This window comes from Delphinus delphis, chromosome 4, assembly GCF_949987515.2.
Source record: "Delphinus delphis chromosome 4, mDelDel1.2, whole genome shotgun sequence".
Lineage (NCBI taxonomy): Eukaryota > Metazoa > Chordata > Mammalia > Artiodactyla > Delphinidae > Delphinus > Delphinus delphis.
Window position 1 is genome coordinate 22,795,976 of NC_082686.1, and position 24,465 is coordinate 22,820,440.

General features: G+C 31.9%; 1 protein-coding gene across 1 annotated transcript in view; it reads right to left on the minus strand.

Moving 5' to 3' along the window:
* NCAM2 (neural cell adhesion molecule 2) overlaps positions 1-24,465 on the minus strand; it is a 206,082-nt gene that overhangs the window by 144,902 nt on the left and 36,715 nt on the right. Inside the window, exons 5-7 of the mRNA XM_060010114.1 lie at positions 24,131-24,248; positions 21,767-21,927; positions 18,682-18,827 (exon numbers count right to left, since the gene is read on the minus strand). Coding sequence (XP_059866097.1) covers positions 18,682-18,827; positions 21,767-21,927; positions 24,131-24,248 — 425 coding nt within the window. The remainder of the gene's footprint in view (positions 1-18,681; positions 18,828-21,766; positions 21,928-24,130; positions 24,249-24,465) is intronic.

The window sequence follows — 24,465 nt, forward strand, 5'->3', positions numbered from 1 at the left end:
TGCAGTGTACTTCAAAACTGAATGCAAATATCCATATAGTAAGTCAACTCTAGTGTTCTGTACACAGTTTAAGTTCTTATCTGGTTTCAGATTTTGTAATTAAAAGAATAGTGGTCTGCAATTTATACTTAGTTTACCTAAAGAATTCAACAATTAACCTAAACATACACATAGTTAAAAATCAATAGTCTTACTACATAGACTTCAGGTTGGCAATCAAGGACTCTCTCAGCAAACTCAAAAGTGCTGGAAACTGCAATTAGTACGTCAAAGATTTGTGATAGTTTTCACTACACTTATGACTCACAATGTACATTCAAAGTTGTAGATGGATAAAGTACATACACTATTGAAAATCTTCCAGCACCAAGGATTGATGGAGGAAATGTGAAATCTTATTTGGTTGAAATTAATTGATCTTAATAGTAGGATTTGAGGAAAAAGTGAAGGTAATAGAGATTTGAAGAATGGCCTATCATATAGAGCAGTGTAGGTAATAAAAGGGATTTCCAAATGATATGAGAAGCTATTGGAGGCTTCTGAAAAAAAGAGTGATATTATCTGACTTATTTCAAATAGACCAATTTAGATATTTTAATGAGAATAACAGGGAGCAAAGGTGAATGCATTAAAACCTCTTAAAAGTTATTGCAATAGTCTAGGCAAGTCACTATGCTGGCTTGGACTAGAGCAGTAACAGCTGTGTTTTGAGAAATTATCAATTTTTTAAATATATTTAAAATAAGGCTAACAGGATTTACAAAATTTGAATGTGTGTATAACAATCAGTAAGTCAAAGATTACATAAAGTATTTTAGACTATATTACTGGAGGGAAGGAATCACCATTTAATGAAATTTGGATGACTGACGGAGAAGCAGAAGTAGAGATAATGTATAGAGTTGGACTGGATACTTTCAGTCCAAGATACTTATTTAATATCCAAATGGAGCTACCTGGTAGACCACTGGATACTAGGATTTAGTGGAGAGACAACTAGGATTTAGTGGAGAGGTTCATGTTTAAAATTTGGATTTTACTGAATCCAGCTGGTAATTAAAGCCATGATGAGACTAGATGAATAAGTCAAGGGAATAAACATAGTTAGAGAAAGGAATCCAAGAATAGACCCCAAACTAGGGCCCTTGATAATTTAGAGATCAATTAGAAGACAAAGACTGATAAGAGAAAAAACAGGAAAGTATACCATAAGCCAAAGACCATGCAACAAGCAGAAAAGATCATTTAATTGGATCAATGCTTCTCTTAAGCAGAAAAGTAAAATCAGGACTGCTAATTTGTGATAAAATTTAGAAAAGTGAATGTTATTAGTAACAAGCTTTCCAAAGAGTTTTAGTGGAGCCATGTGGTCAAAGCCTGACTGGAGTATATTCAAGAGATAATTCTAGGAAGAATTTAGAGAGAACAAGATTAAACAACATTTTCAAGGGATTTTGCTATGAATAGAGGATAGAAATCAGATTGGATTTGGAAGCCAAATGTAGTAGCTATCTACCTTTCTGATATTTGCACAGACAAAAATATATACTCATATATGAAGGATATGTGGGTATAACTATAATTAACCACACTGTGCATTTCATATCTATGACTCATTTATTTTGGACTGGAAGCTTGTACCTCTTAATCTCCCTCACCTATTTATTTCCTCCCCCCACCCAATTTCCCTCTGGCAACCACCTGTTTGTTCTTTGCATCTGTAAGTCTGTTTCTGCTTTGTTATGTTTGTTCATTTGTTTTGATTTTTAGATTCCACATACAAGTGAAATAGTATTTTTGTCTTTCTCTGTCTGATTATTTCTCTTAGCATGATACCCTCTAGGGCCATCCATGTTGGCAAGAGTTCATTCTTTCTTTATGACTAAGAAATATTGATATGCCATGTCTCCTTTATCCATTTATATATGGATGGGCACTTAGGTTGCTTCCATATCTTGGCTCTTGTAAATAAAGGTGCAATGAACATAGGGATGCATATATCTTTTCAAATTAGTGTTTACATTTTCTGTGGATAAATACCCAGGAGTGGAATTGCTGTATCATACAGTAGTTCTATTTTTAGTTCTTTGAGGACCCTCCATACTGCTTTTCATAGTGGCTGCACCAATTTATATTCCCACCAACAGTGCACAAGTGCTCCCTTTTCTACACATCTTCTCCAACACTTGGTATTTTCTGCCTTTTTTTTTTTTTTTTTTTTTTTTTGCGGTACGCAGGCCTCTCCCTGTTGTGGCCTCTCCCGTTGCAGAGCACAGGCTCCGGACGCACAGGCTCAGAGGCCATGGCTCATGGGCCCAGCCGCTCCGCAGCATGTGGGATTTTCCCAGATCGGGGCATGAACCCGTGTCCCCTGCATCCGCAGGCCGACTCTCAACCACTGAGCCACCAGGGAAGCCCTGCTGCCTTTTTGATAACAGCCATTCCAACGGGTGTGAGGTGATATCTCATTGTGGTTTTGATTTGCATTTCCCTGATGATTAGTGATGTTGAGAATGTTTTCATGTGCCTGTTGGCCATCTGTATGTCTTCTTTGGAAAAATGTCTATTCTGGTACTCTGTCCATTTTTAAAATTGGGTTGTTTGGGTTTTTTTGATGTTGAGATGTATGAGTTATTTGTATTAGATATTAACTTCTTATCAGATATATGGTTTGCAAATATCTTCTCCCATTAAGTAGGTGACCTTTTTGGGTTTTGATAGTTTCCATCTCTGTGCAAAAGTTTTTGAGTTTGATATAGTCCCATTTGTTTAGGTTTGCTTTTGTTTCCCTTGCCTGAAGAGACATATCCAAAGAAATATTACTAAGATCAATGTCAAAGAGTTTACTGCCTACATTTTCTTCTAGAAGTTTTATGACTTCAGGTCTTACATTTAGTCTTTAATCCATTTTAAATTTATTTTTGGGCATGGCATGAGAGTAGTCCAGTTTGATTCTTTTGCATGTACCTGTTCAGTTTTCCCAAAACCATTTAGGCTATCTTTTCTGTATTGCATATTCTTGCCTACTGTGTCATTGATTAATTGACCATATAAGTGTGTGTTCCTGTTTAGGCTCTCTATTCTGTTCCATTGATCTATGTATATGTTTTTGTGCTAATACCATATGGTTTTGATTACTGAAGCTTTGTAGGATTGAAATCAGGGAGCATTAAAACTCCAGCGTTGTTATTCTTTCTCAAGATCATTTTGGCTACTTTAGGCCTTTTGTGTTTTCATACAAATTTTAGAATTATTTGTTCTAGTTCTGTGAAAAATGCCATTGATATTTTGATAGGAATAGAATTGAATCTGTAAATTGCCTTGGATAGAATGGTCATTTTAACAATATTAATTCTTCCAATCCAAAGATATACTGAACCCAGTATATCTTTCCATCCGTTTGCATCATCTTCAATTTATTTCATCAGTGTTTTATAGTTTTCTGAGTACAGATCTTTTATCTTCTTAGTTACATTATTCCTATGTATTTTATTATTTTTGATGCAATGGTGAATGAGATTGTTTTCTTAATTTCACTTCTTGATAGTTCATCGTTAGTGTACAGACGTGCAACAGATTTCTGTATTTAATCATGTGTCCTGTAATTTTACTGAATTCACTGATGAGTTCTAGTAGTTTTTAAGAGGCATCTTTAGGATTTTCTATGCATTGTATCATGTCATCTGCAAACAGTGATATCTTAACTTCTTCCTTTCCAATTAGGGTTGATCTTATTTTTCTTTTCTGATTACTGTGTCTAGGACTTCCAATACTATGTTTAATAAAAGTGATGAGAAGAAGCATCCTTGTTTTGTTTCTAATCTTAGAGAAAATGCTTTCAGGTTTTCTACTAGCTGTGGGCTTGCCATATATGGCCTTTGTTATGTTGAGGTATGTTCCCATGAAACCCACTATATTAAGAGTTTTTATCAAAAATAGATGTTGAGTTTTTTTCAAAACCTTTTCCAAATCTATTGAGAGAATATGATTTTTATTTTTCAGTTTGTTAATGTGGTGTATCACATTGATTTGCAGATATGGAACCATCCTTGCACCCCTGGGATAAATACCACTTGATCATGGTGTATGATCCTTTTAATGTATTGTTAAATTCAGTTTGCTAATAGCTTGTTGAGTATTTTTGCATTTATGTTCATCAGTGATATTGGTCTGTAATTTTCTTTTTTGTGATATCTTTGTCTGGTGTTTGTATCAGGCTGATTCTGCCCTTGTAGAATGAGTTCAAAAGCAATCCTTTCTCTGCAAATTTTTGGAATAGTTTGAGAAGGATAAAAGTTACCTCTTCTCTAAATGTTTAGTAGAATTCACCTGTAAAACCATCTGGTCCTGGACTTCTGTTTGTTGGGAGCTATTTTATTACTCACTTAATCTCATTGCTGATAACTGGTCTGTTCCTATTTTCTATTTCTTCTTGGTTCAGTCTTGGAAGATTATACATTTATATGAACTTGTCCAATTCATGTTGTATATTTTATTGGCATATTTAATTGTTCTTTATAATTTATTATTGTCCCTTGTATTTTGATGGTATTGGTTGTAAATTCTTTTTTATTTCCAATTTTATTTATTTGGGCCCTCGCTCTGTCTTTCTTGATGAGTCTGACTAAAGGTTTATCAACTTTATTTATCTTTTCAAAAAACCAGCTCTTAACTTCATTGATCTTTCCATTTTTTTATTCTCTATTTATTCATTTCTATTCTGATATTTTGACTTCTTTTCTTCTGCTAACTTTGGTTGTGCTTGCTCTTATTTTTCTACTTTCATTATAAATAAGGTTAGGTTGTTTATTTGAGACTTTTCTTGTTTCCTGAGGTAGGCTTCTATTGCTATAAACTTCCCTCTTACACTACTTTTGCTCCATCCCATGGATTTTGGATTGTTATGTTTTTGTTTTCATTTTTCTCCAGGTATCTTTTGATTTCTTCTTTGATTTCTTCAGTGATCCATTAGTTATGTTATGTTATGTTATGTTATGTTTGGATTCCTGTTGCTTTTTGTGTATCTATTATAGATATTTTTGGTTTGTGGTTACCATGAGTTTTATATATAGCAATATATAAATATACATTATTTTAAGTTGATGATCTCTTAAGTTCAAATGCATTTTAACAACCTTGCACTTTTACACCCCACCCCACATGCTTACTGTTTTTAACATCATATTTTACATCTTTTTGTTTTGTGTATCTCTTAACTACTTATTGTGGATTTAGATGGTTTTATTACTTTTGTCTTTTAACCTTCTTAGTAGCTTTATACATGGTTGGTTTACTTACTTTACTGTATATATGTCTTTACCAATGAGATTTTTTTCCTTTTAGAATTATCATATTTCTAGTTGTGGACTTTTCTTTTTTGCTTAGAGAAGTCCCTTTAACATTTATTTTAAAGCTGGTTTGATGGTGCTGAACCTTTTTAGCTTTTGCTTGTCTGAAAATCTTTTGATCTCTCCATCAAATCTGAAAGAAAGCCTTGCTGGGTAGAGCACTCCTGGTTGTAGATGTTTCCTTTTCATCACTTTAAATATTATGCCACTCTTTTATGGGCTATGGAATTTCTGCTGAAACTCATGTCAGCTGATAGACTACATGAGTTCCCTTGCGTGTAACTTCTTACTTTTCCCTTGCTGCTTTTAATATTCTCTCTTCATCTTTAATTTGTGCCACTTTTATTGCAATGTGTCTTGATGTGATCCTTTTTGGGTTTATCCTGTTTGAGACTCTTTGTGCTTCCTGGACCTAGATGTTTGTTTCCTTTCCCAAGATAGGGAAATTTTCAGCTATTATATCTTCAAATATATTCTATGCCCATTTCCCTCTCTCTTCTCCTTCTGGAATCCCAATAATGCAAATGTTAGTACACTTGATGCTATCCCAGAGGTCTCTTAAACTGTCCTCATTTCTTTTTATTCTTTATTCTTTTTTCTGTTCGCTTCAGTGATTTCCACTATTCTGTCTTCCAGCTCGCTTTTCTGTTCCTCTGCATCATCTAATCTACTGTTGATTCCTCTATTGTACTTTTCATTTCAATTATTATATTCTTCATCACTGTTTGGTTCTTCTTTATATTTTTTAACTCTTTGTTAAAAACTTCTAACTTCTCATTCTGTTTATCCAATCTTCTCCCAAGTTCTTTGAACACCTTTATAATCATTAATTTGAACTCTTTATAGGGTAGATTGCCTATCTCCACTTCATTTAATTCTTCTTCTGGGGTGTTATCTTGTTCATCTGTTTGGAACATATTACTCTGTCACCTCATTTTGTCTAATTTTCTATTTTTATTTCTATGTATTTGGTAGGTTGGTTGCATTTCCTGACCTTGGAGAAGTGGCCTTTTGCAGGAGACGTATTATGTGTCCCAGCAGCACACTCCCCTCTATTCACCAGACCTATATGCTCTAGGGGTGCCCCCATGTGAGATGCCTGGGTCCTTCTCTTATGGTAGGATGACTACTGTGAATGGTCTGGTAGGTGTGTCTGGCTTGGGTCTGGTTGGTTGCCAGGCTCTGCCTTGTGCAGAGAATGCTGGCCTCTGGGGCAGGATGGGTCACAAGGTGGCTGGCTACAGAGACCCAGTGGTTCCTGAGGGTAGTTCTGACCTACTGATTGGCAGACCTGGGTCTAGGGTGAGTGGTTGTTGAGCCAGGGTCCTGGATCTCTATGTCAACTTGCTGATGTGTGGGGCCAGGGCCCAGGGTGTCCTGGGGCTAGTGCTTACCTGTGAGTGGGTGGAGTCATGTCCTGGGATCTCTGGCTACAGGACCCTGGGGGCCCTAGTGCTGGTTTCAGTCCCCTGGTGCACTGGGTTGGTTCCTGTCATGGCTGGCTGCAGGGCCCAGGGTGTCCTAAAGTTGGTGTTGGCACACTGGTGGGTGGGGTCAGATCCACAGGTGCCTGTATAACTATGTAATATCTAAGTATGGGTACAGACCATAACTAGACTTATTGTGGAGATAATTGTGAAATGTGTAGAACTGCTGAGTCACTATATTGTTTAATAGAACCTAACATAGTATTGAAAGTCAATTATATTTCAAAAACAAACAAATTCATAGAAAAAGAGTTCATATTTAGATTTGTGGTTACCAGAGGCAGGGGTGGATGAAGGCAGTCAAAAGGCACAAACGTCCAGTTATAAGGTAAGTACTAAGGATGTAAGATACAACATGATAAATGTAATTAACACTGCTGTATGTTATATATGAACATTAAGAGAGCAAATCCTGTGAGTTCTCATCACAGGGAAAATATTTTTTTCTATTTCTTTAATTTTGTATCTATATGAGAAGTTGGGTGTTCACTAAATTTATTATAATAATCACTTCATGATGTATATAGGTCAAATAATTATGCTGTATAACTTAAACTTATACAGTGCTGTATGGGAATTATATCTCAATAAAACTGGAAGAAAAAAATAAAATTAGAAATACAGGAAAAGGGACTTCCCTGGTGGCTCAGTGGTTAAGAATACACCTGCCAATGCAGGGGACACGGGTTCAAGCCCTGGTCCGGGAAGATCACACATGCTGTGGAGCAACTAAGCCCATGTGCCGCAACAACTGAGCCTGCACTCTAGAGCCCACAAGCCACAACTACTGAGCCTGTGTGCCACGACTACTGAAGTCCACACGTCTAGAGCCCGTGCTCCGCAACAAGAGAGGCCACTGCAATGAGAAGCTTGTGCATGGCCAAGAAGAGTACCCCCCATCACCGCAACCAGAGAAAAGCCCTCATGCAGCAACGAAGACCCAATGCAGCCAAAACTAAAATAAATAAACTAAAATAAATAAATTTAAAAAATACATAAATGTACGTTGTGTATAAGTTACATATTATGTTAATTATATATTATATGCTATAATATATATAAAAGAAATAAAATATTTTTGAATGTTGATGGGAATAATAAATAAGGTGGAGAGTAAAAAAATGTTGGGAATAGAGAGATAAATTATTGGATTAATGTCTATAATATGTTAGAGAGGATTGGAACTAGCATCCACATAAAAACTTGAATATTACCTTCATGGTAATATATAGGTTCAGCTATGTTTGATGTAGATGTAGTAATAGGAATTTGTTACAGTTTTCTTTTGATTGTTTTTATTTTCTTAGTAAAGAGGAACCAGTTCACCAGCTGAGCTTTTTTAGAACAGAGGAGGCTTATGAACTTGAGGATAGAGGAAATGTATCTAAAACTGGTGAAGAAAATGAGCCAGGAAAATGTGGCATGAGTACTGCAAAACACAAAGAGCATGCATTAAGCTATGGGTCACAATTTTAAAGGAAGATCATTCAGAATGATTGTAGTTTTCCTCCAGCTAACTTCAGCTGTCTTGCAACATGTATGGAATAGGTATTGAGGTTAATTAAACCATGACTGACATTTTGCTAGAAACAGTTCACAAAGCAAAAAAAGATCCAGGAGTATATATGTGATAGTGATTATAATAGACAATGAAATTTAAGCTGGGGACTAAAAGAAGTGAACAAGGTGGGTGATTTGGGCAAGGGAAAAGATGGTAGGATCCACAGATATTAAAATTACATAATTTTTATATACTTGATAGAGTATAAATGTTTTTCTTATAAGTAGATACACTATTAAATATGCATCCAAAATAATCTGGCTTCCAAGAATGAAGAACTTAGAAAGTTGAATAAGAAATTTTGTGGATTACAAAACAACAGCAATGATGCTGCTTTAAGATATAGATCATGACAATACATAGTAGCCAAGGAAGAGCCTCACTAAGAAGGTTTTATCCCCTCAGTAAACACAACTACTCAATAGATGGCTGAACAGAGTTATTACTGAAGATAACTTTGTTTAATATATTTTATTTAAATTTATTATCTGTTAATCCATTAGTCAAAGCAATGAGGGCATTATAATAACTGTGTTAAAGTACCTTTCATGAAAATGTATTCAATTTTACAAATTAATTATTGTGTAACTAACATTTTTTTAAGCACTTGTTTTTGCTTCATGCTTAAACTTGACAATGGAAGTCATCAAATGTATTATTTTTTTTGCAAGTTGTTTATTAGAATGTTTATTGAAATATTTTCAGATATACTGTGTCTACTTGTACAGCACTTCATTCAAATTTATTTCATTTTGTTTTTTGAATTTAGTTCCTGTTTTCCACTAAAATTTCACATAAATAAATCAAAATTACATTTAGCAGAAAATTTGTTATTTTTGTTCAGTCGATTAATATTCATTAAAATCTACATTTTTTTGTAGCTACATTATTTTATATTTTCTTCAGTGGTAAATTTCTTCATAAGATAAAGTAAGTACCACATGAAGTCTGTAACAGAATATGGCATTTACAAGAAAAAATAATATATTTTCTGCTACAAAGCCAAAGAAAAATCACTTTCAGTATGTAAATAATGTTTTTTTCCCAGAACAATTATGGTAAAATTGTGAACTAATATCATATCATCCTACAAACAAGATGATAGTTTCTTTCAAGTGGATATACTTATATATATTTTAAAATAATAGTTCATTAATAACTGATTTTTTTTAAAAGAACAATGAAATTTTTAGTTTTTAACTATTTCCCAGAATTTTCTCAAAAATGTTTTTTTAAAATTACATGTTGAACTTATGACTAGACTTCTTTGATAATTTTTATTTGAGGTGTGGGCTGGAAAAGAAATTTCTGAGAGTTGTAAATGATTGAAAACCCACCTCTGAGCAAGCTCAGAAGCATCCAGGAAGATTTCCAACATGCCTAATTATAATCTACGCCCTACGTATGTCAGATGAGGAATAGAAGTATCCATTTTGCCTATTGCCCAGCAGGGATCTATAATACTGCTCTCAGAACACTAGTAGGAAAAACTGCATTAGAAAGACCTTAAAAATGTCATTCAAATACAAAATCCTTCAGAAAAGCCCATTACCTCTGAAAAGAAAAAAAAAAATAATACAGGCATTAAAATCTACAGGTGCCAGGAGTATGCTCTTTAGCATTCCTCTCTACAACCAGAAACTGACATTGTTTTTCCAATGTAAAGACATTGCCAAAGTAATCTTAGCTTTTCTTATAATTGTTATATGGAAAAGCTATATAGAAGAAGGAAATTGCAAACACACTGCCTCACTATATTAAGTTATTAGAAAATTATGAATTGAAAAATTAGTAAATACATGAATTTAAAAAGGGCTTAGCATGGAAATAAAAACTGTATCTTAAAATATGTGATTATCTACTGAATCAATAGAAAGATTTATAGAATAGGGAAATAGAGTTTGAAGGGGATTTATTTTATCAATGATGGAACTGAAAAATACAACTTCCCTGAAGTCACAGAGAAGGTAAATGGCAAATCCAGAAATTGAAACAAAGAATCAGTGTTGCAACTACCACATAATTTCAATTCATTAAGCTCTGTTTTATACCAACTGGGAATACCAATGCTAACATGACTAGAAATCCATGAGTTAGACAAACTAATTCCTTTTATATATCTTATATATGTATTGGATATCAAGATCACATTAAGTTGACTGTGTGTATTTTTATGTGTGTGTGTGTGTGTGTGTGTGTGTGTGTGTGGGTTTGTGATGCAAGACACATAGTAATTTTAAAGGTAGTGGTTCTCTACAGGGTACAAACACAGGAGCAATTTCTGGGGCTTTTCAAAATATAACTCTCTAATCCCTGTCAAAGATACTGGATAAGAATATCTAGGAGTCAGGTGCAGTTAGAACTCTGGGAGAGAGGCTCAGACATTTCCCAGGGAGTAAGGCTCAGTCAGGTACATGTGTATACAGTTCCTTATGTGATTCTGATGTACAACTTTGGTTCAGTACCACTCATCCCCTTCCCCAAATATTAACTCAAAGATTTAATTTCACAGCAAGGCAGAATATCAGGGTAACAAAGATTATTTAAGATCTTCTAATACAATGTCACATCAAATGAAAGGATTTTTTTTTTTTTAGACATTGATGATCTTACAAATTGTGATAGAGAAGTTCATGGGACTGGACATTCTGTCATTTGGAATTTAATACATTCCATTATCTATAACCCCTGAGTCTTCGAAAGTTTCTGCATTTTTGTAACTTCCATCTACTATTTTATCATACTACTACCCACAGCAAGCAATCTGTCTAGTTCAACTGTACATGACTGTTTTTAAAATATTTGAACTGGAACTTTTATAATAATGCACAGATACCTGAAACACTACAGTCTCTCTTTCTTAAATCAGTAACTGTGGATTTGTTAGTCTCATTTTGTAATTTCTATTTAAAGAGTAAAAAGAAGTTGAAAATTTTAAGTTGTCTCCTGTAATACAAAGGTGTTGCCAATTACACCATTAAATATTTTTTAAAGTTTCTTTTTAAATCAGAGTCGAAGCAATTTTCAGCCTAGAGCAAATTGAAATGAGATATTCTAATGAGAGTAGATAGATATACTTTCCAAAATGCACCAATACAGAGGACTTTCAGAAGAACAAGTTGAACTGGGTCTGTGATAGCACAGAAAACTATGCCACAGCTATATGTGTAGCCTTGTAGAAGTCTACTTATATACTTAAAATTGATATTTTGCATATGAGTTTTCATATATCAAAATTGCATATTCATAAATAAAATACTGCTAATTTTAAATATGCTTTGATTCCATCTCCTCTCCTAAATTGTATGCACTATGAGTCAGAAAACTTTTTTACATTGCTATATTCTTTGTGCATAGTATAGCACATGTAAACACAAAATCCCTCAAAAATATTTGTTGATGGTTGTCAAAAGAACTTGGGCAAATGATAAAGGAAACGTTAGTGACATAAATTCCTGTCACTGTAAAGATAATTTTACTGTTACATTTTATTAAATTTAATTTTCAAGAACTTGTATTTGCTTTAGAATGAAAAAAGGGGGAAATACAGAAAGGCTAATGTAATTTTCACAGTTTATATATAAAAATATCTAAGAATTTTTAGTAGAGATTTTCATATAATGTGAAAAGTTTACTCCATTATCCTCTGCCCTCCATTAAAAGTGGTTTAAATAAATCATTTAAAAACATGAACTTTCCTTAGGTCCAAAGCTGTACCTATGCAATAAAAAATAATATCCTAGAGCATAAAACAATATAATAATGAATACAGTAATGTAATTATAAATATTTTTACACTAGGAATTTAATTTGTTATAAAATTTAAAACATATTTTATTCAGGTGCTTGTATCAAAGAACTGCCCATCTTTATTATTACTAGAAATTCCTTTTGTCTTGGTAGTTTATTCTGCAAGAACATTTGAAGTAAGTATTGTCCAGATCATAGTGCCTCAATTCATGGAGAAAAATGTTTACTACTTATATACAATTAAAATAGAAACACTCTGGTACAACTATGACTTCTGTATGTAAGTGCAAAGCTAAATGTTAAAGTAGACTATAATTTGTATTTTTTTATCTTAAATTTCAGTTTAAATACATCTATTTATTCAAAGGAACAGAAAGCAAAATGGACTTAAAGTACTAAAGTTAATGTTGAATCAGTAGGCTTGTTTTCTTTGACACAGAAAAACACATTTTTCAAATGAATGTAAAAGAACAGAAAGTCCTATTATTTTAATCACAAAGTTTGAGTTGATCTAAACTTAGACCATTACCAGCATTTCATATTTTACTTCAGCAAAATAGAAAAACATTGTTTTTGAAGTTAAATCACTATGCTTTAGTTATTGAGTTTATTAGCATCATTTTGAAAAGATCATTTGGTGTTAAGGATTGAAATTAAATGGGTTTTTGTCACTATGATTTGTGAACTTTCCTAAAAATGTAGCATATTTATTTACTGGAGGGAAGTGCTTGACCCCCCAGATAAAAGAAAGCATAACAGGGTCTGTCCTCAAAATTTTGTAGCTAAACTTTGTATCATGTTAATTCAAAGTATGTTTGAAATAAAAGCAGTGTTTTAAAAGCATGGTGTGTGTACCAGGAAAGGTGCACATGCTAAGTTTAGGTATTATTTTTAAAACAATTTTTTTTTTTTTGGCGGTACGCGGGTCTCTCACTGCTGTGGCCTCTCCCGTTGCGGAGCACAGGCTCAGGTCGCGCAGGCTCAGCAGCCATGGCTCACGGGCCCAGCCGCTCCGCAGCATGTGGGATCTTCCCAGACTGGGGAACGAACCCGTGTCCCCTGCATCGGCAGGCGGACTCTCAACCACTGCGCCACCAGGGAAGCCCCTACAACAAATTTTATTTTATAGTTTTATATTTACCTTGATGTGCACTTTAAAATGTAACTGATATTTTTGGTTAGAATTAGAATGAAGAAAAAGCTAATTTAATTTAAAGAAAAAAAATTAAGTGTATAACAGTCCAGGATGCACATGAATATGGAAAAGACATGAAACTGATGGTCAAATGACTGAAGTTTGAGAAATTCTGCTTTAAAACAGTTACAAATTATTGCTAAACAGTTCAAATACTTCTTATTCAATGTAGAGTGAGATTAATTTCTAGTGGAGGTAGGACTAAAATTTACTCTGTAGGACAAATATACCAGAAATAAAATAATTATAGATTCTGTATCTTAAGAGTAGATACACGACTCATGTGAGATGTCATCCACCAAACAATATTATAAGCACTTTAGAATTATTACATAAAACAGTCTATTCACATAGATGAGATTGGTTACTGTTATGTTTACATTTTTGTAAGAATTTTAGAGATAAAAATCACTTCCTGTAGATCTTTTACTTCCATTTACTCCCAAAATGACAAGCAACAAAATTTCTGAAAAATGTTCAAAATTAACTAATTTTATCATATGAATATGAAATCATATCTTGAAAATTGATGAAGAACTGGCATTCTTAAGCAACCTGGCTTTGTGGGGCGTACAATTTCTTTTTCTTCCTATCTTAATGACTTGTTTAGGTACTTCTTAGAATGTGGAAGTGTTTCTTCCAAATCAATATTTATTTCTACATAATATCGGAGGTGAAATAGGGCCCAAAAGGAAGCAAAAAAATGACCTACTTCCTACAAAGGAAAATTCTGGGGAGAGTGGGAGAAGATAGACCTGGGAAAGAGGGAAAAAGAAGATGATGATGTAATAAATCTGTGGTATTTCTAGTCTGATATTGTGTCTCACCGAGTAAAGACCAGGCTTTACCTCTCAGAGTAATCTGAAAGTCTATCCTTATGCAGGATAGTAAGTTACAGCCCTCATCTGTAGTATTTCCCTGCAATGATAGAGATTGACACATACAGTGATTAAGATGACACTCAAATGCAGATTCCCAACATTGTCAACTTCCAAGAGGAGTGCAATATATAGTTACAAGATTTGGAATTTAGTATGGTAAGACAAGTTCATATATGAGTCATTGAAATGACATTGCTAGAGATTATATCATAGTAAACTTCTACATAAAGCTATGTCAAAGATGCAAAATCTACAACAACTGTAACAACATTCTATTGTTTTGTGGATGATATTATTCATACAATACATATGACTATGCTCATACTAGTTTTTATCTGGTTTCTTTGGGGCAGCAGTCATTGTCACAGAATTAATATGATCATTGTCTCATTTCTAAAGTATCTAAAGACTAAATACCTCCAAGGAAAAGAGAAGATAACACTTTTAAGTTAAATCTGGGTCTAAGATATTGATCTGCATGCTCTCATTTCATCTTTAGAAACTTTTCCAGGGAGGTTTTATTATTACCCTAATATAGACGTGCAGAAACTGAAATCAGGCAGGAGAATTAACATGGTAAATGACACGTCAAAGTGACAAATTTGGGATTAAATTTTGACTTGAATGACACTTCATGCCTTCCCATACTAATTTAACAATACTCATAATTGTACATCTACTAATATTTATTGATCAATAAGAATGATAATAAGGGATCATTTAAGGAAAATGATTCAAAATAGATGACACAGGTTTATACCAGGGATTTCAAAACACTCTAGTCATACAATCTCACATAATCCTCAAATCAACCCTGTGAAAAAGCATGGTTTTATTTAGAAAATAAAGATTTTTAATGTAAAAAATTTAGATTGCTTAGTGTTTAAATTGCAAAACAATTTACAACTTTTGAGTCATAGCTGAATTAAACACATTCCATGATATTAGCTTTGGTTCTGTCTTAAACTTTATTGTGTGCATTTAACTATTATTATAGTTATGTATATAGCATCTATTAAATGAAGAGGTCAGGGCTTTCTAATTTTTATACACAAATGTATCTTAGGATGACTCCAAAAAAATAATGTGCTAAAATTGAGCTATCAATTTAATAAAATTGTTGATAACCCAAGTAAATTGATATTTTAATGAAAAATTATCAAGTTGTCACTACAATAAATTGCCCATATTTTTTCAATAAATGTATAATTAAAAGTTAGTGAGGTAAAACTGTAAATTTTTTTAAAAAGTAAAATGAACAAAATATCTTAAAATAACAATGGATATTACAAAAATATTTCTAAAGCAAGTGTATACTGTATTTTTCTTACATATTACATGTATTGTTTTAATTTTTCAGGAGAGTTTTTTAAATTACATATATTATTTTAAATGTAGGGAAGATGCATTAAAGTAGATTATAGAGAAAATAGTTATGAGTTTAAAAGAGTTCTGTTTTTAAGCACTATACTTTTTGTTGTTGTTTCTGAAGGATATATTATGCAAAGATACTTTACACTACACCATTAACATGCATAGTCCAATAGTGCTACAGAACTATAGCTGCAGAAAATATCTACATGTGACTACATTAATTGAGACCCCTTTCTTTGAAAATCTACAATGATGAACATATTTGCTAAATATATTTTCCTATTTTTGGATGGAGTTATTAGTTTGAAGTATATTATTGATGATATTTCACTATGACCTACACAATTATCATTTTCAATGATAGTAATGAAAAGTTTTGATTGTTTTATTCTGTGATTTCCAAGCCCCTATCAAGGTGCCAAGGTGCCAAGTAATTCGTCAAGAGTATTTTTCTGTTGAAAGGATAAGTTGTTCAATTTCATTTGACTTAGAGCTTGAGAACTGCTTTCCAATGTATGGATGACTTGGAGAGCATCCATATAACACCAACTGATGAGTTTATTAAAGTACTCCTAGGTCCTGTGCTTGACATACTAAATTAACCTCAGAAAGTGGGATTCTAGAGTCTGCATTTTAACAGGCTCTCCAAGTGATTCTTAAGGCAAATACAATCTCATGTTACTTTTCATGACAAGAGAGATATAATCACAATATACTCTATGGTAATGTTTAATCAGACTTTAGTTATCAGACTTTATGGAGTCTATTAACAATTTGAGTTTACTCAAAATAATAGAAACAAGATAAATTATGCTTCAGTATTTATGCAATATGATAAAGAAACAAAGTTTATTGAATATTTACAATATCCTAAAGACTTTCATATGCATTTTACAATGTACTCTTCATCTAATACCAATAAGTGAAATAAGTATTGTTATCCATATTTTAAAGATGAAGAAACTCATATTAAAAAGACTTCACATAGTATTGCCAAAGCTGAAGCAACATAAATGGCTGAGCTGAGATTCAAAACTACATGTGACTTACTTCAAGGCTCAGCTCAACTCTTCCATTTTTGAATTTCGGCTGTTGAAGAAACTAGGAATGTTAGGAGAAAGGAGGCTTACCATCCAGGAAATAAGGCAATGTTGTTAAAATAATTTTGGAGAAAAGTCAGGATAGGAAGTGAGTAGTCTTAATTTGTATATCTACTGGATAATAGTTGTGTTTGGAAAAACAAAAGTGTATTAGGGCTTCTATAATGGTTTTGTGACAAAGCAAAAGAAAAACAAAAAGATGTGTGCTTTAATAGACATAATCCTTAGCAAACAAAAACTAGGTGATTATTTTTTCACAACTGTTATCAAGGAAATTTCTGTATGTAGTTTTGGTGGCTTGGGGCATAGAATAAAATATCATGGTCTTCTGGTTACTTGATAACTTTTTATTGATAAAATAACTGAATATAATGTACCTCTCATTATTGGTATGAACATAAGGAAACATCTATTAAATGAAGAGTAAAAGCTATGTTTGAGAAGAGAACTTTCAGGAAATATATAGTACAAAAAAATAATTAAAGTATGAGTTAGGAATATGAACGTATAATTAATAAGGGTGCCTAAATATGAAAATCATTATTCTTGAGTGATTTTGTCCAAAGAAAAGTACTAAACTGACAATGAAAACAGTTATCTACAGTTATATATATATATATATATATCTAATTTTTTTGGACAATTTTAAAGAAGTTTATGGAGATATAACTCCTTTCCAGATTTGGCAATGCACCGTAGTAGTTAAAAAAATATGAAAGCAAACTCTATGTCATTTTTCTGGGTTGCCAGAAGAATGCCAATGTCATTCACATTTTATAAATTTGATTTTCAACTTTCATATATAAAACAAGTATATCAAAATACTGTAACTATTGCCAAAAGAAATATGCTCTTAAAAATGCCATCATGAGGAGGAAATGGGGCTAAGAAGGGTGATATGCAGGAATACATTATTTCAAATGATAAATAGTAAATGGCCAAGGAGAAGCCTCTTTTGTCAATTTATGGAGTTAGCATGTTGTTAAAATTACATGATGAGTTGGAGGGATAGAAAGCATATTTTGAATAAACTGATTTCAAATTTTACTGCTATCAATGTTGGTAAGTCAAAGGTACTTATATTTTAGAAATCATTTTCTTCAACAGAAATTGATTTCAACAAATCAAAGAGGTTTTAAAAGGTTGCTCTTTAACACTGAGAAAGAAAAGAGATCTATGTGTTTAATCCAATAATTTTTACATGTGTGAAAATGCCAATTCCATCATATTATTAATCCACTGCCTTTTTCTTTCTGTTTCAGTTTGGTTTATACTTGGGGCCTTATATAAATAGTTACAAAAAATAACGATAATGAAAATCTATGGAGTGCAGTGAAATATATGATAATGTTTACTTGATTTCTTAGGAACTTGAATGTATTTGATGAAAAGTCACCAATTTACATGAGAGTGACATTTACCAAAATGCTGTATTTTGTTGTGTTTGTACTTATTGGTCTTTATCAGGTTATAGATTGTATAAAGGCAGAAACCTACTGTCCTACTGCATAAAGATAATACTAAAGAGTTAAGAGGTAAATGACAGCCAGAATTTTGTGAATTTAAATTATTTTCATTTTCACAGCACAAGGTGGAGGAATTGAAATTGCAATAAGATATTTTATAGATACAGTTTATACCAAAAGTTTGCATGTAGGTAAACTTAAGAAACAATATTAAAAACCTAAGATTTTTGGCTCAATGAAAAACAACTTTAAATATTACAATTTGACTTTTTTCTCCTCTGAATTTATTTTTAGGCTAACTGTGGTAGAGTCACCTTTTTAAGAATTAAACCATTTATTGCATTCCTACAAGTTACTTGATAAATTGGAGTCCAATGTGATATTTAATTATATGCAAAACACTGAAAATATTGGTTTTGCCCAAAAGTTCCTTAAGATGGTATGGAAAAACCTGAACGAACTTTTTGGCCAATCCAATACAATAGTTTTGAAAAACACTATATATTAAATTGCTGTTACCTTATCGCCTTCAGAAAAAGTGATGCCATCCACTGCTCTTTTCCACGTGATTTCTGGAATAGGCTCCCCTTCTGCTTCACATATTAGTGTGACTTGACCATTCTCATATGTAGTCTCATTTTTAAGCTGTATTATGTGAGGCTGTACTGTAAAAAATATATACATTACTCAATCTGTATTGGAGGAAAATATTACTATTCATGGTGACAATTTAAGTACCCTTTAGCATAGTATGGAATTACTAACTTTGAGCAGATCTAGTGTCATGCTTTGCTTTATAAGAGCACCAGGAGAGTTGCAAATTGTAGGAGAAAAAACTAGAAAATAATGCTATTGATTATGATTACAAAAATAATTTTAAGTGGTTTAGAAACCAACATAAAAAAGTATAATTCCTTCCAAGATTTTGTCAATTAAAAGCCACTTTATTATTTTTTCCTCAAGCTAAAAAATAAAATTTTCCTCTTGTAAAGTCACATGAGCACTTCTGTGTGTATGTCTGTGTATGACATCTGCTTATGTAGTGATTATCTCTTAAACTTTAAAAACAAAAACCAAAGAAGAAAAATAATGATTGTATTCTGAATATATAGTAAGTGTAATTATGTGCAATGTTTAAAATATTTATCAAGTAAATATATATACATACTATTTACCTTTATTATTCTAGCTGATTTATTTTGACCTCAGACTACCTTAATATTATTCCATACTGTAGATAATTGTTTCTTTACAGTTATGACTTCTATAAAAACCAAAACATCATGTCTAGTAATTTAAATTATATTAATATTAAAAGTTACATCCCTCCACAAATTTACATATACCAAAAAGTTTTAAGTTTTTAAATTCTGTATTATTGGCATTTCTTAAGTTTTTATTTGTTTGAACCTAAAAGTGATAAAAGCCAGCACTTACTATTTCAGAACAAGTAACAGGTTTCTTTTTGATCACCAAATGCAATCAATTATGAAATATAAATAAATTGTTCTTAATCCTAGAAAATTAGATTCCTGATATCAGAAACATGGCATATATATTTTTACAATTCAGTGTTTACTCCATTGACTTTAATGGATTTAGTTTTATTTCCACTTTATATACATGCTTTTGTGTCAAACACAATACATATCTGTTCAGTGTTACTATACAAAGTGATTATACAGTGATATGGCATGTTATATATATATAACATATATATATATTTCATTCATTATTTTCTATTTGAAAGGACATAAATATTAGAAACTTTCTTTGTCTGTGTTCTTACTGCCAGATTAATGTTTAAAAGTAACTAAATATTTCATATGAGCTCATTGAGATAGATTGAGATTATTTATCCTTTGGAATTATCTCAAACACTATCATTTCTAATTATTAATTTATTTTTATACTGAGTCATATTTAGCATTTACATTTTATAGAGAACATTTTCTTAAGTGGGAAATACTGATGGAACAAATTAGATGCTTTCTATAATTTTTAATAATTTTAAGTTTGTTTACTCTTCCCTCTATGTGAACAATTTTCTCCTGGCTCATAGCTTTGCTGATTTCTCATCATTAAAGATTTTTATGTAAACACATCTAAACATTACCCTTCTGAGTAACTTTCCAACACCATGATCTCCAAAATAACAGCTCTTTTTACCCAACACTACCTGATTAATCTAGTTTTACTTTCTTCTTAGAACATCTTATTCCAATTTTCTTTTTTAATATACTTTGGTATATTCTTTATTGTCTGTCTTATTTTGTTTGAATATAAGCTTTATGAAAATCTCCCTAGTATAGAAAAACATTTCTGTTACAGCTACTACAGGACCAGCTGTCAGAGGGTGTGTCCACACATGTATTACCATTTGTCTTTTGGTCTAAGTAATATGCCTGCTTCTGCCAACTGCAACCACTGGTCCTTCTTACTCTTTTTGTTGCTGTTATAACACATAACACAACTTTATTAGTAACCAATTACTCAGTGTTCAAATTTCCCCGGTTGTCTCATAAAACCTTATACAGTTGATTTGTTTGAATCAAGATCCAAATGAGGCCTATATATTGTGATTGAGGTTCCTCTTATGTCTACTTTGACCCATATTTAGTTACTGCCCCCACCCAATTTATTTGTTAAAGAAATCCTGTAGTTGTTTGTTTGTCCTGTAGTTTCTTTTTTTTTAAAGTTCAATACCAGATTCATGTATTATTTTATTCTTTTTTTTAATTGGAATATAGTTGCTTTACGATGCCATGTTAGTTTCTACTGTACAGCAAAGTGAATCAGCTATACATATATATATATCCCCTCTTTTTTTTTGGATTTCCTTCTCATTTAGGTCACCAAAGAACATTTACTCTTATGGAGTACTCCCTCCTTCCTTCCCCTTTCTTTGTTGTGAAAGCTTTTTGATAACAATGTTTTTAAAAATGGAGAAAGCATACTAAATATTAGTAATGCCTATAATTTTTAGTGTTTGCTTTTTAAAGAGAACAATCACATTCTAAACATTTACCAGCAATTTTTTTTCCTCTTGCAAATATAATAGGGGATAAATCAATAATTAAAAATTAATTTACCGGTTTTCTACTCTTTGTAAGCTCCCCAAAGAAGGCAATATGGCTCTTGGTAAATATGGAAGATATTTATGTACATTTCCTTTTAATAAAATGAAAAGGGAGTATTTAATTATGGTTACAGGTCAATGTTTCCAAATTATAGCCTTATAGGTGAGCTCTTTTGAAGTATTAATATATTAAAAGTAAAACTGATCCCAACATATGTCATTTAAAGATTTATGAACATCAACCCATATATAATATAATAAATCCCAATATGTGTAATTTAAATGAATTTTCTTTCAGCCTCTGTTATTAGTCAGCAAATATTTTACAAAAATTTACATGTATAATCTCATATAATTCTTAAAATAATTCTATCTGGTTGCTGCAATTTTAAAATATATTTTAGAGATGAGAAAACTGAGACTTAGGTTTAGAAATTTAAACAGTTCATATAAGTGACAGAGTAGAATTTGACTCAGACCCCCCTCTAGACATTACAGTTTTAACTACTATGCTATAATACTTACCAAAGACTTGGAGAAGTACCTGTTTTTCATCTTCTCCTGCCTTGTTTGTGGCCCTGCAGACATATGGGCCCCCATCACTATTGATTATGTTCCTGACAGTGAGTTCTTTATTGCTTCCTTTCAGTATGTACTTTTCATTTTCTTCAATAAACTTGCCATTCCTAAAGAAGAAAACAGAGGTTGATCTTCATAAACCTGACTTCATAACTTAAGAGCAGATCATACTCAACTTTTTGACCTGTAACTGTCAATATTTCATGGCTACTGTCATTGACAGATAAAGTTATATTCCAGTCAAACATACACTTTTACTAGCTCAACAGAATTTAATGCATAAATATTAAAATTATACTTGTAAGTTGTTTTGACTTTAGAGACAAAAATAACGTTTGAGCTGTGTTGAAATCTTGACACTCATCTTAGGCAAAAAACACTTTTATTCAATTTTCACTTTGATTATTAGCAAAAAAAAAAAGTTTTATTTTCTGATTTAAATTCCAAACACACATTTCATGTTGGTGAGTCAACACATATTTATGAAATGTACTTCTTTACTAGGTTCCAGGGACATGTTTAATATAATTTCTACAGAAACACCCTTCAAAGACAAAGTAAATGCCATTTAAATAAATAGTGAATTTATATTGCACATAGGTACTGCCAATAAAAGGGTAAGAGGAAAGAATTACATGAAAAAAGTTATAGAAATTATGCTGCGATAACAATTTAATTCATTAGTGAGGAGAAGAAATTTTTCTCAGATATAAGTATTTTTAAGTAGTTTCCAAGGTCTTTCTGGACTGAAATAGTGTTCAATTTTTTTTTCAATTCTAGTTTTGTTGTTCATTAAAACAACATCTTTTGAACTTTATAATAACTTATAGTAAAAAAAAAATATTTTACATGCATTTAAATCTGAAACAATTTCTACAATTCCCCTTAATATGTGTGAAGTCTTATATTGTTATTTATAACAATAACATGTGAAAAAATGGAGGTGCAAAATCATGAATTTAAATTATTCAGTTATATTAGCCTCTGAATCTGATTTATTCTAGTCTGTATGATAATTATATTTCCACTTACATATGAGAATTTTAAACAAATGTTAAACTTTAAGAAAATAGTCTAAACTGAAAGTCAGTCTCTCCGGAAAGATAAAATGATGAGGATAAGACTCTAGACCAATATTTGTTCATTGTAATGAATGATCCAGGAGCTTTTCCTTGCTGTGATTAGATCTAATATTGACTGTTAAGGATACACATTAGAAACCAGAAGTCTCTGAGATACATGATAATTATCTGGGGTGAATGTGTTAATGCTTGATGTGTAATCCCTTTAAAAATACCAACAGTGAGTCAGAAAGGAATTATTGTCTGCAAAGAACTTCTAGAAACACCTGTCTGAAGAAACATCTTGTTTATTGCTACCTGCTATGTTAAAGCGATAAAGATTTGAAACTTGAAGATAGTATCAGTAAATGTTCAGAAAGTAATAAAAAATAGTTTTGAATTTCAATTATTCTCCTTAAAACATTTTTTTTAAACCTAATCCTTATTATGGACACTTTTGCCAATTTGAATATAAATTTCTAATTGTTTTCTTGTGACTATTCTTATAGTATATGATTTATGAAGTATAGAAGTGATTCTATAAATATTTACATATTTGCTTGAGTAGTAACCTCAATTAATAACTAATACATATTTAAAAACTGTCCATTTTTAAACTTTAATTGTCTCCCTTTTAACAGTGTGAGACACAACCTAAAAGAGTGGAATATTTTGTTATCTGTTTGATGTTAATAGAAATCAAATAGCATTTAAAATTCAAAAAAAATATAGAAGTCAACTGTAAAACAATAGATTTAGAATAGAGAATTTATTCATTTGAACATTTTGTTACATAACATTAAATTTATTGAAATTTAACTCTACACAACTAGCTTTTTCTGTAATAATATGGTACACAAATAAAATATACAATTATATTTAATAAAATATAATTATGTACACATACAACAGTGGTGCCATTCATACTAGAATTCCCACTTGTGGGTACTCTCTAGTAGGAACAATAAAATGGATGAATTTGTCACAGGGCTCCTGGGCCCATTTTGGCCAGAAACATGTCTTTTAGATAAAATGACCAGGGCTATGAGCGCAGCCTTTGACTTGTGTTAAATCATTCTGTTGCTCTCTTTAACAAGTTAATTTAACCAACTTAACTGAAAACAAAAATCATTTTCAACTGAAATTCAAAAACAATGTTTCCATTCTGGACAGAATGATAAGACTGTAAATATTTTTCCGGAAGCCTGACTATGGACACAAGCCAAAGGGATGTGGGTGCATAACCTACCTGTACCAGGAAATGGTGGGCTCAGGAGAGCCAGAGGCTCTGCAGGAAAATGTCATCTCCTCTCCTCTCTCTGCTGTGGCATTAAAGGATTTCTGAGGCATTGTGATTGCTGGTGGCACTGAAAAACAGATGAATGTAGATTAAATAGAGATGAAAAACATTTCACCAACACCACTGGGACATTTTTACTGTTGTTTTTTTTTTCTTTTAAAGCTAAGCTTTACAACTTCTGCACTTATATCAAGAGGACTGACTTGGTTGCATAGTAAAATGACTAAAATCACTGATCTGCCTTCTAATGTACAATAATTAGATAATTCACTGTAATTCTGTTT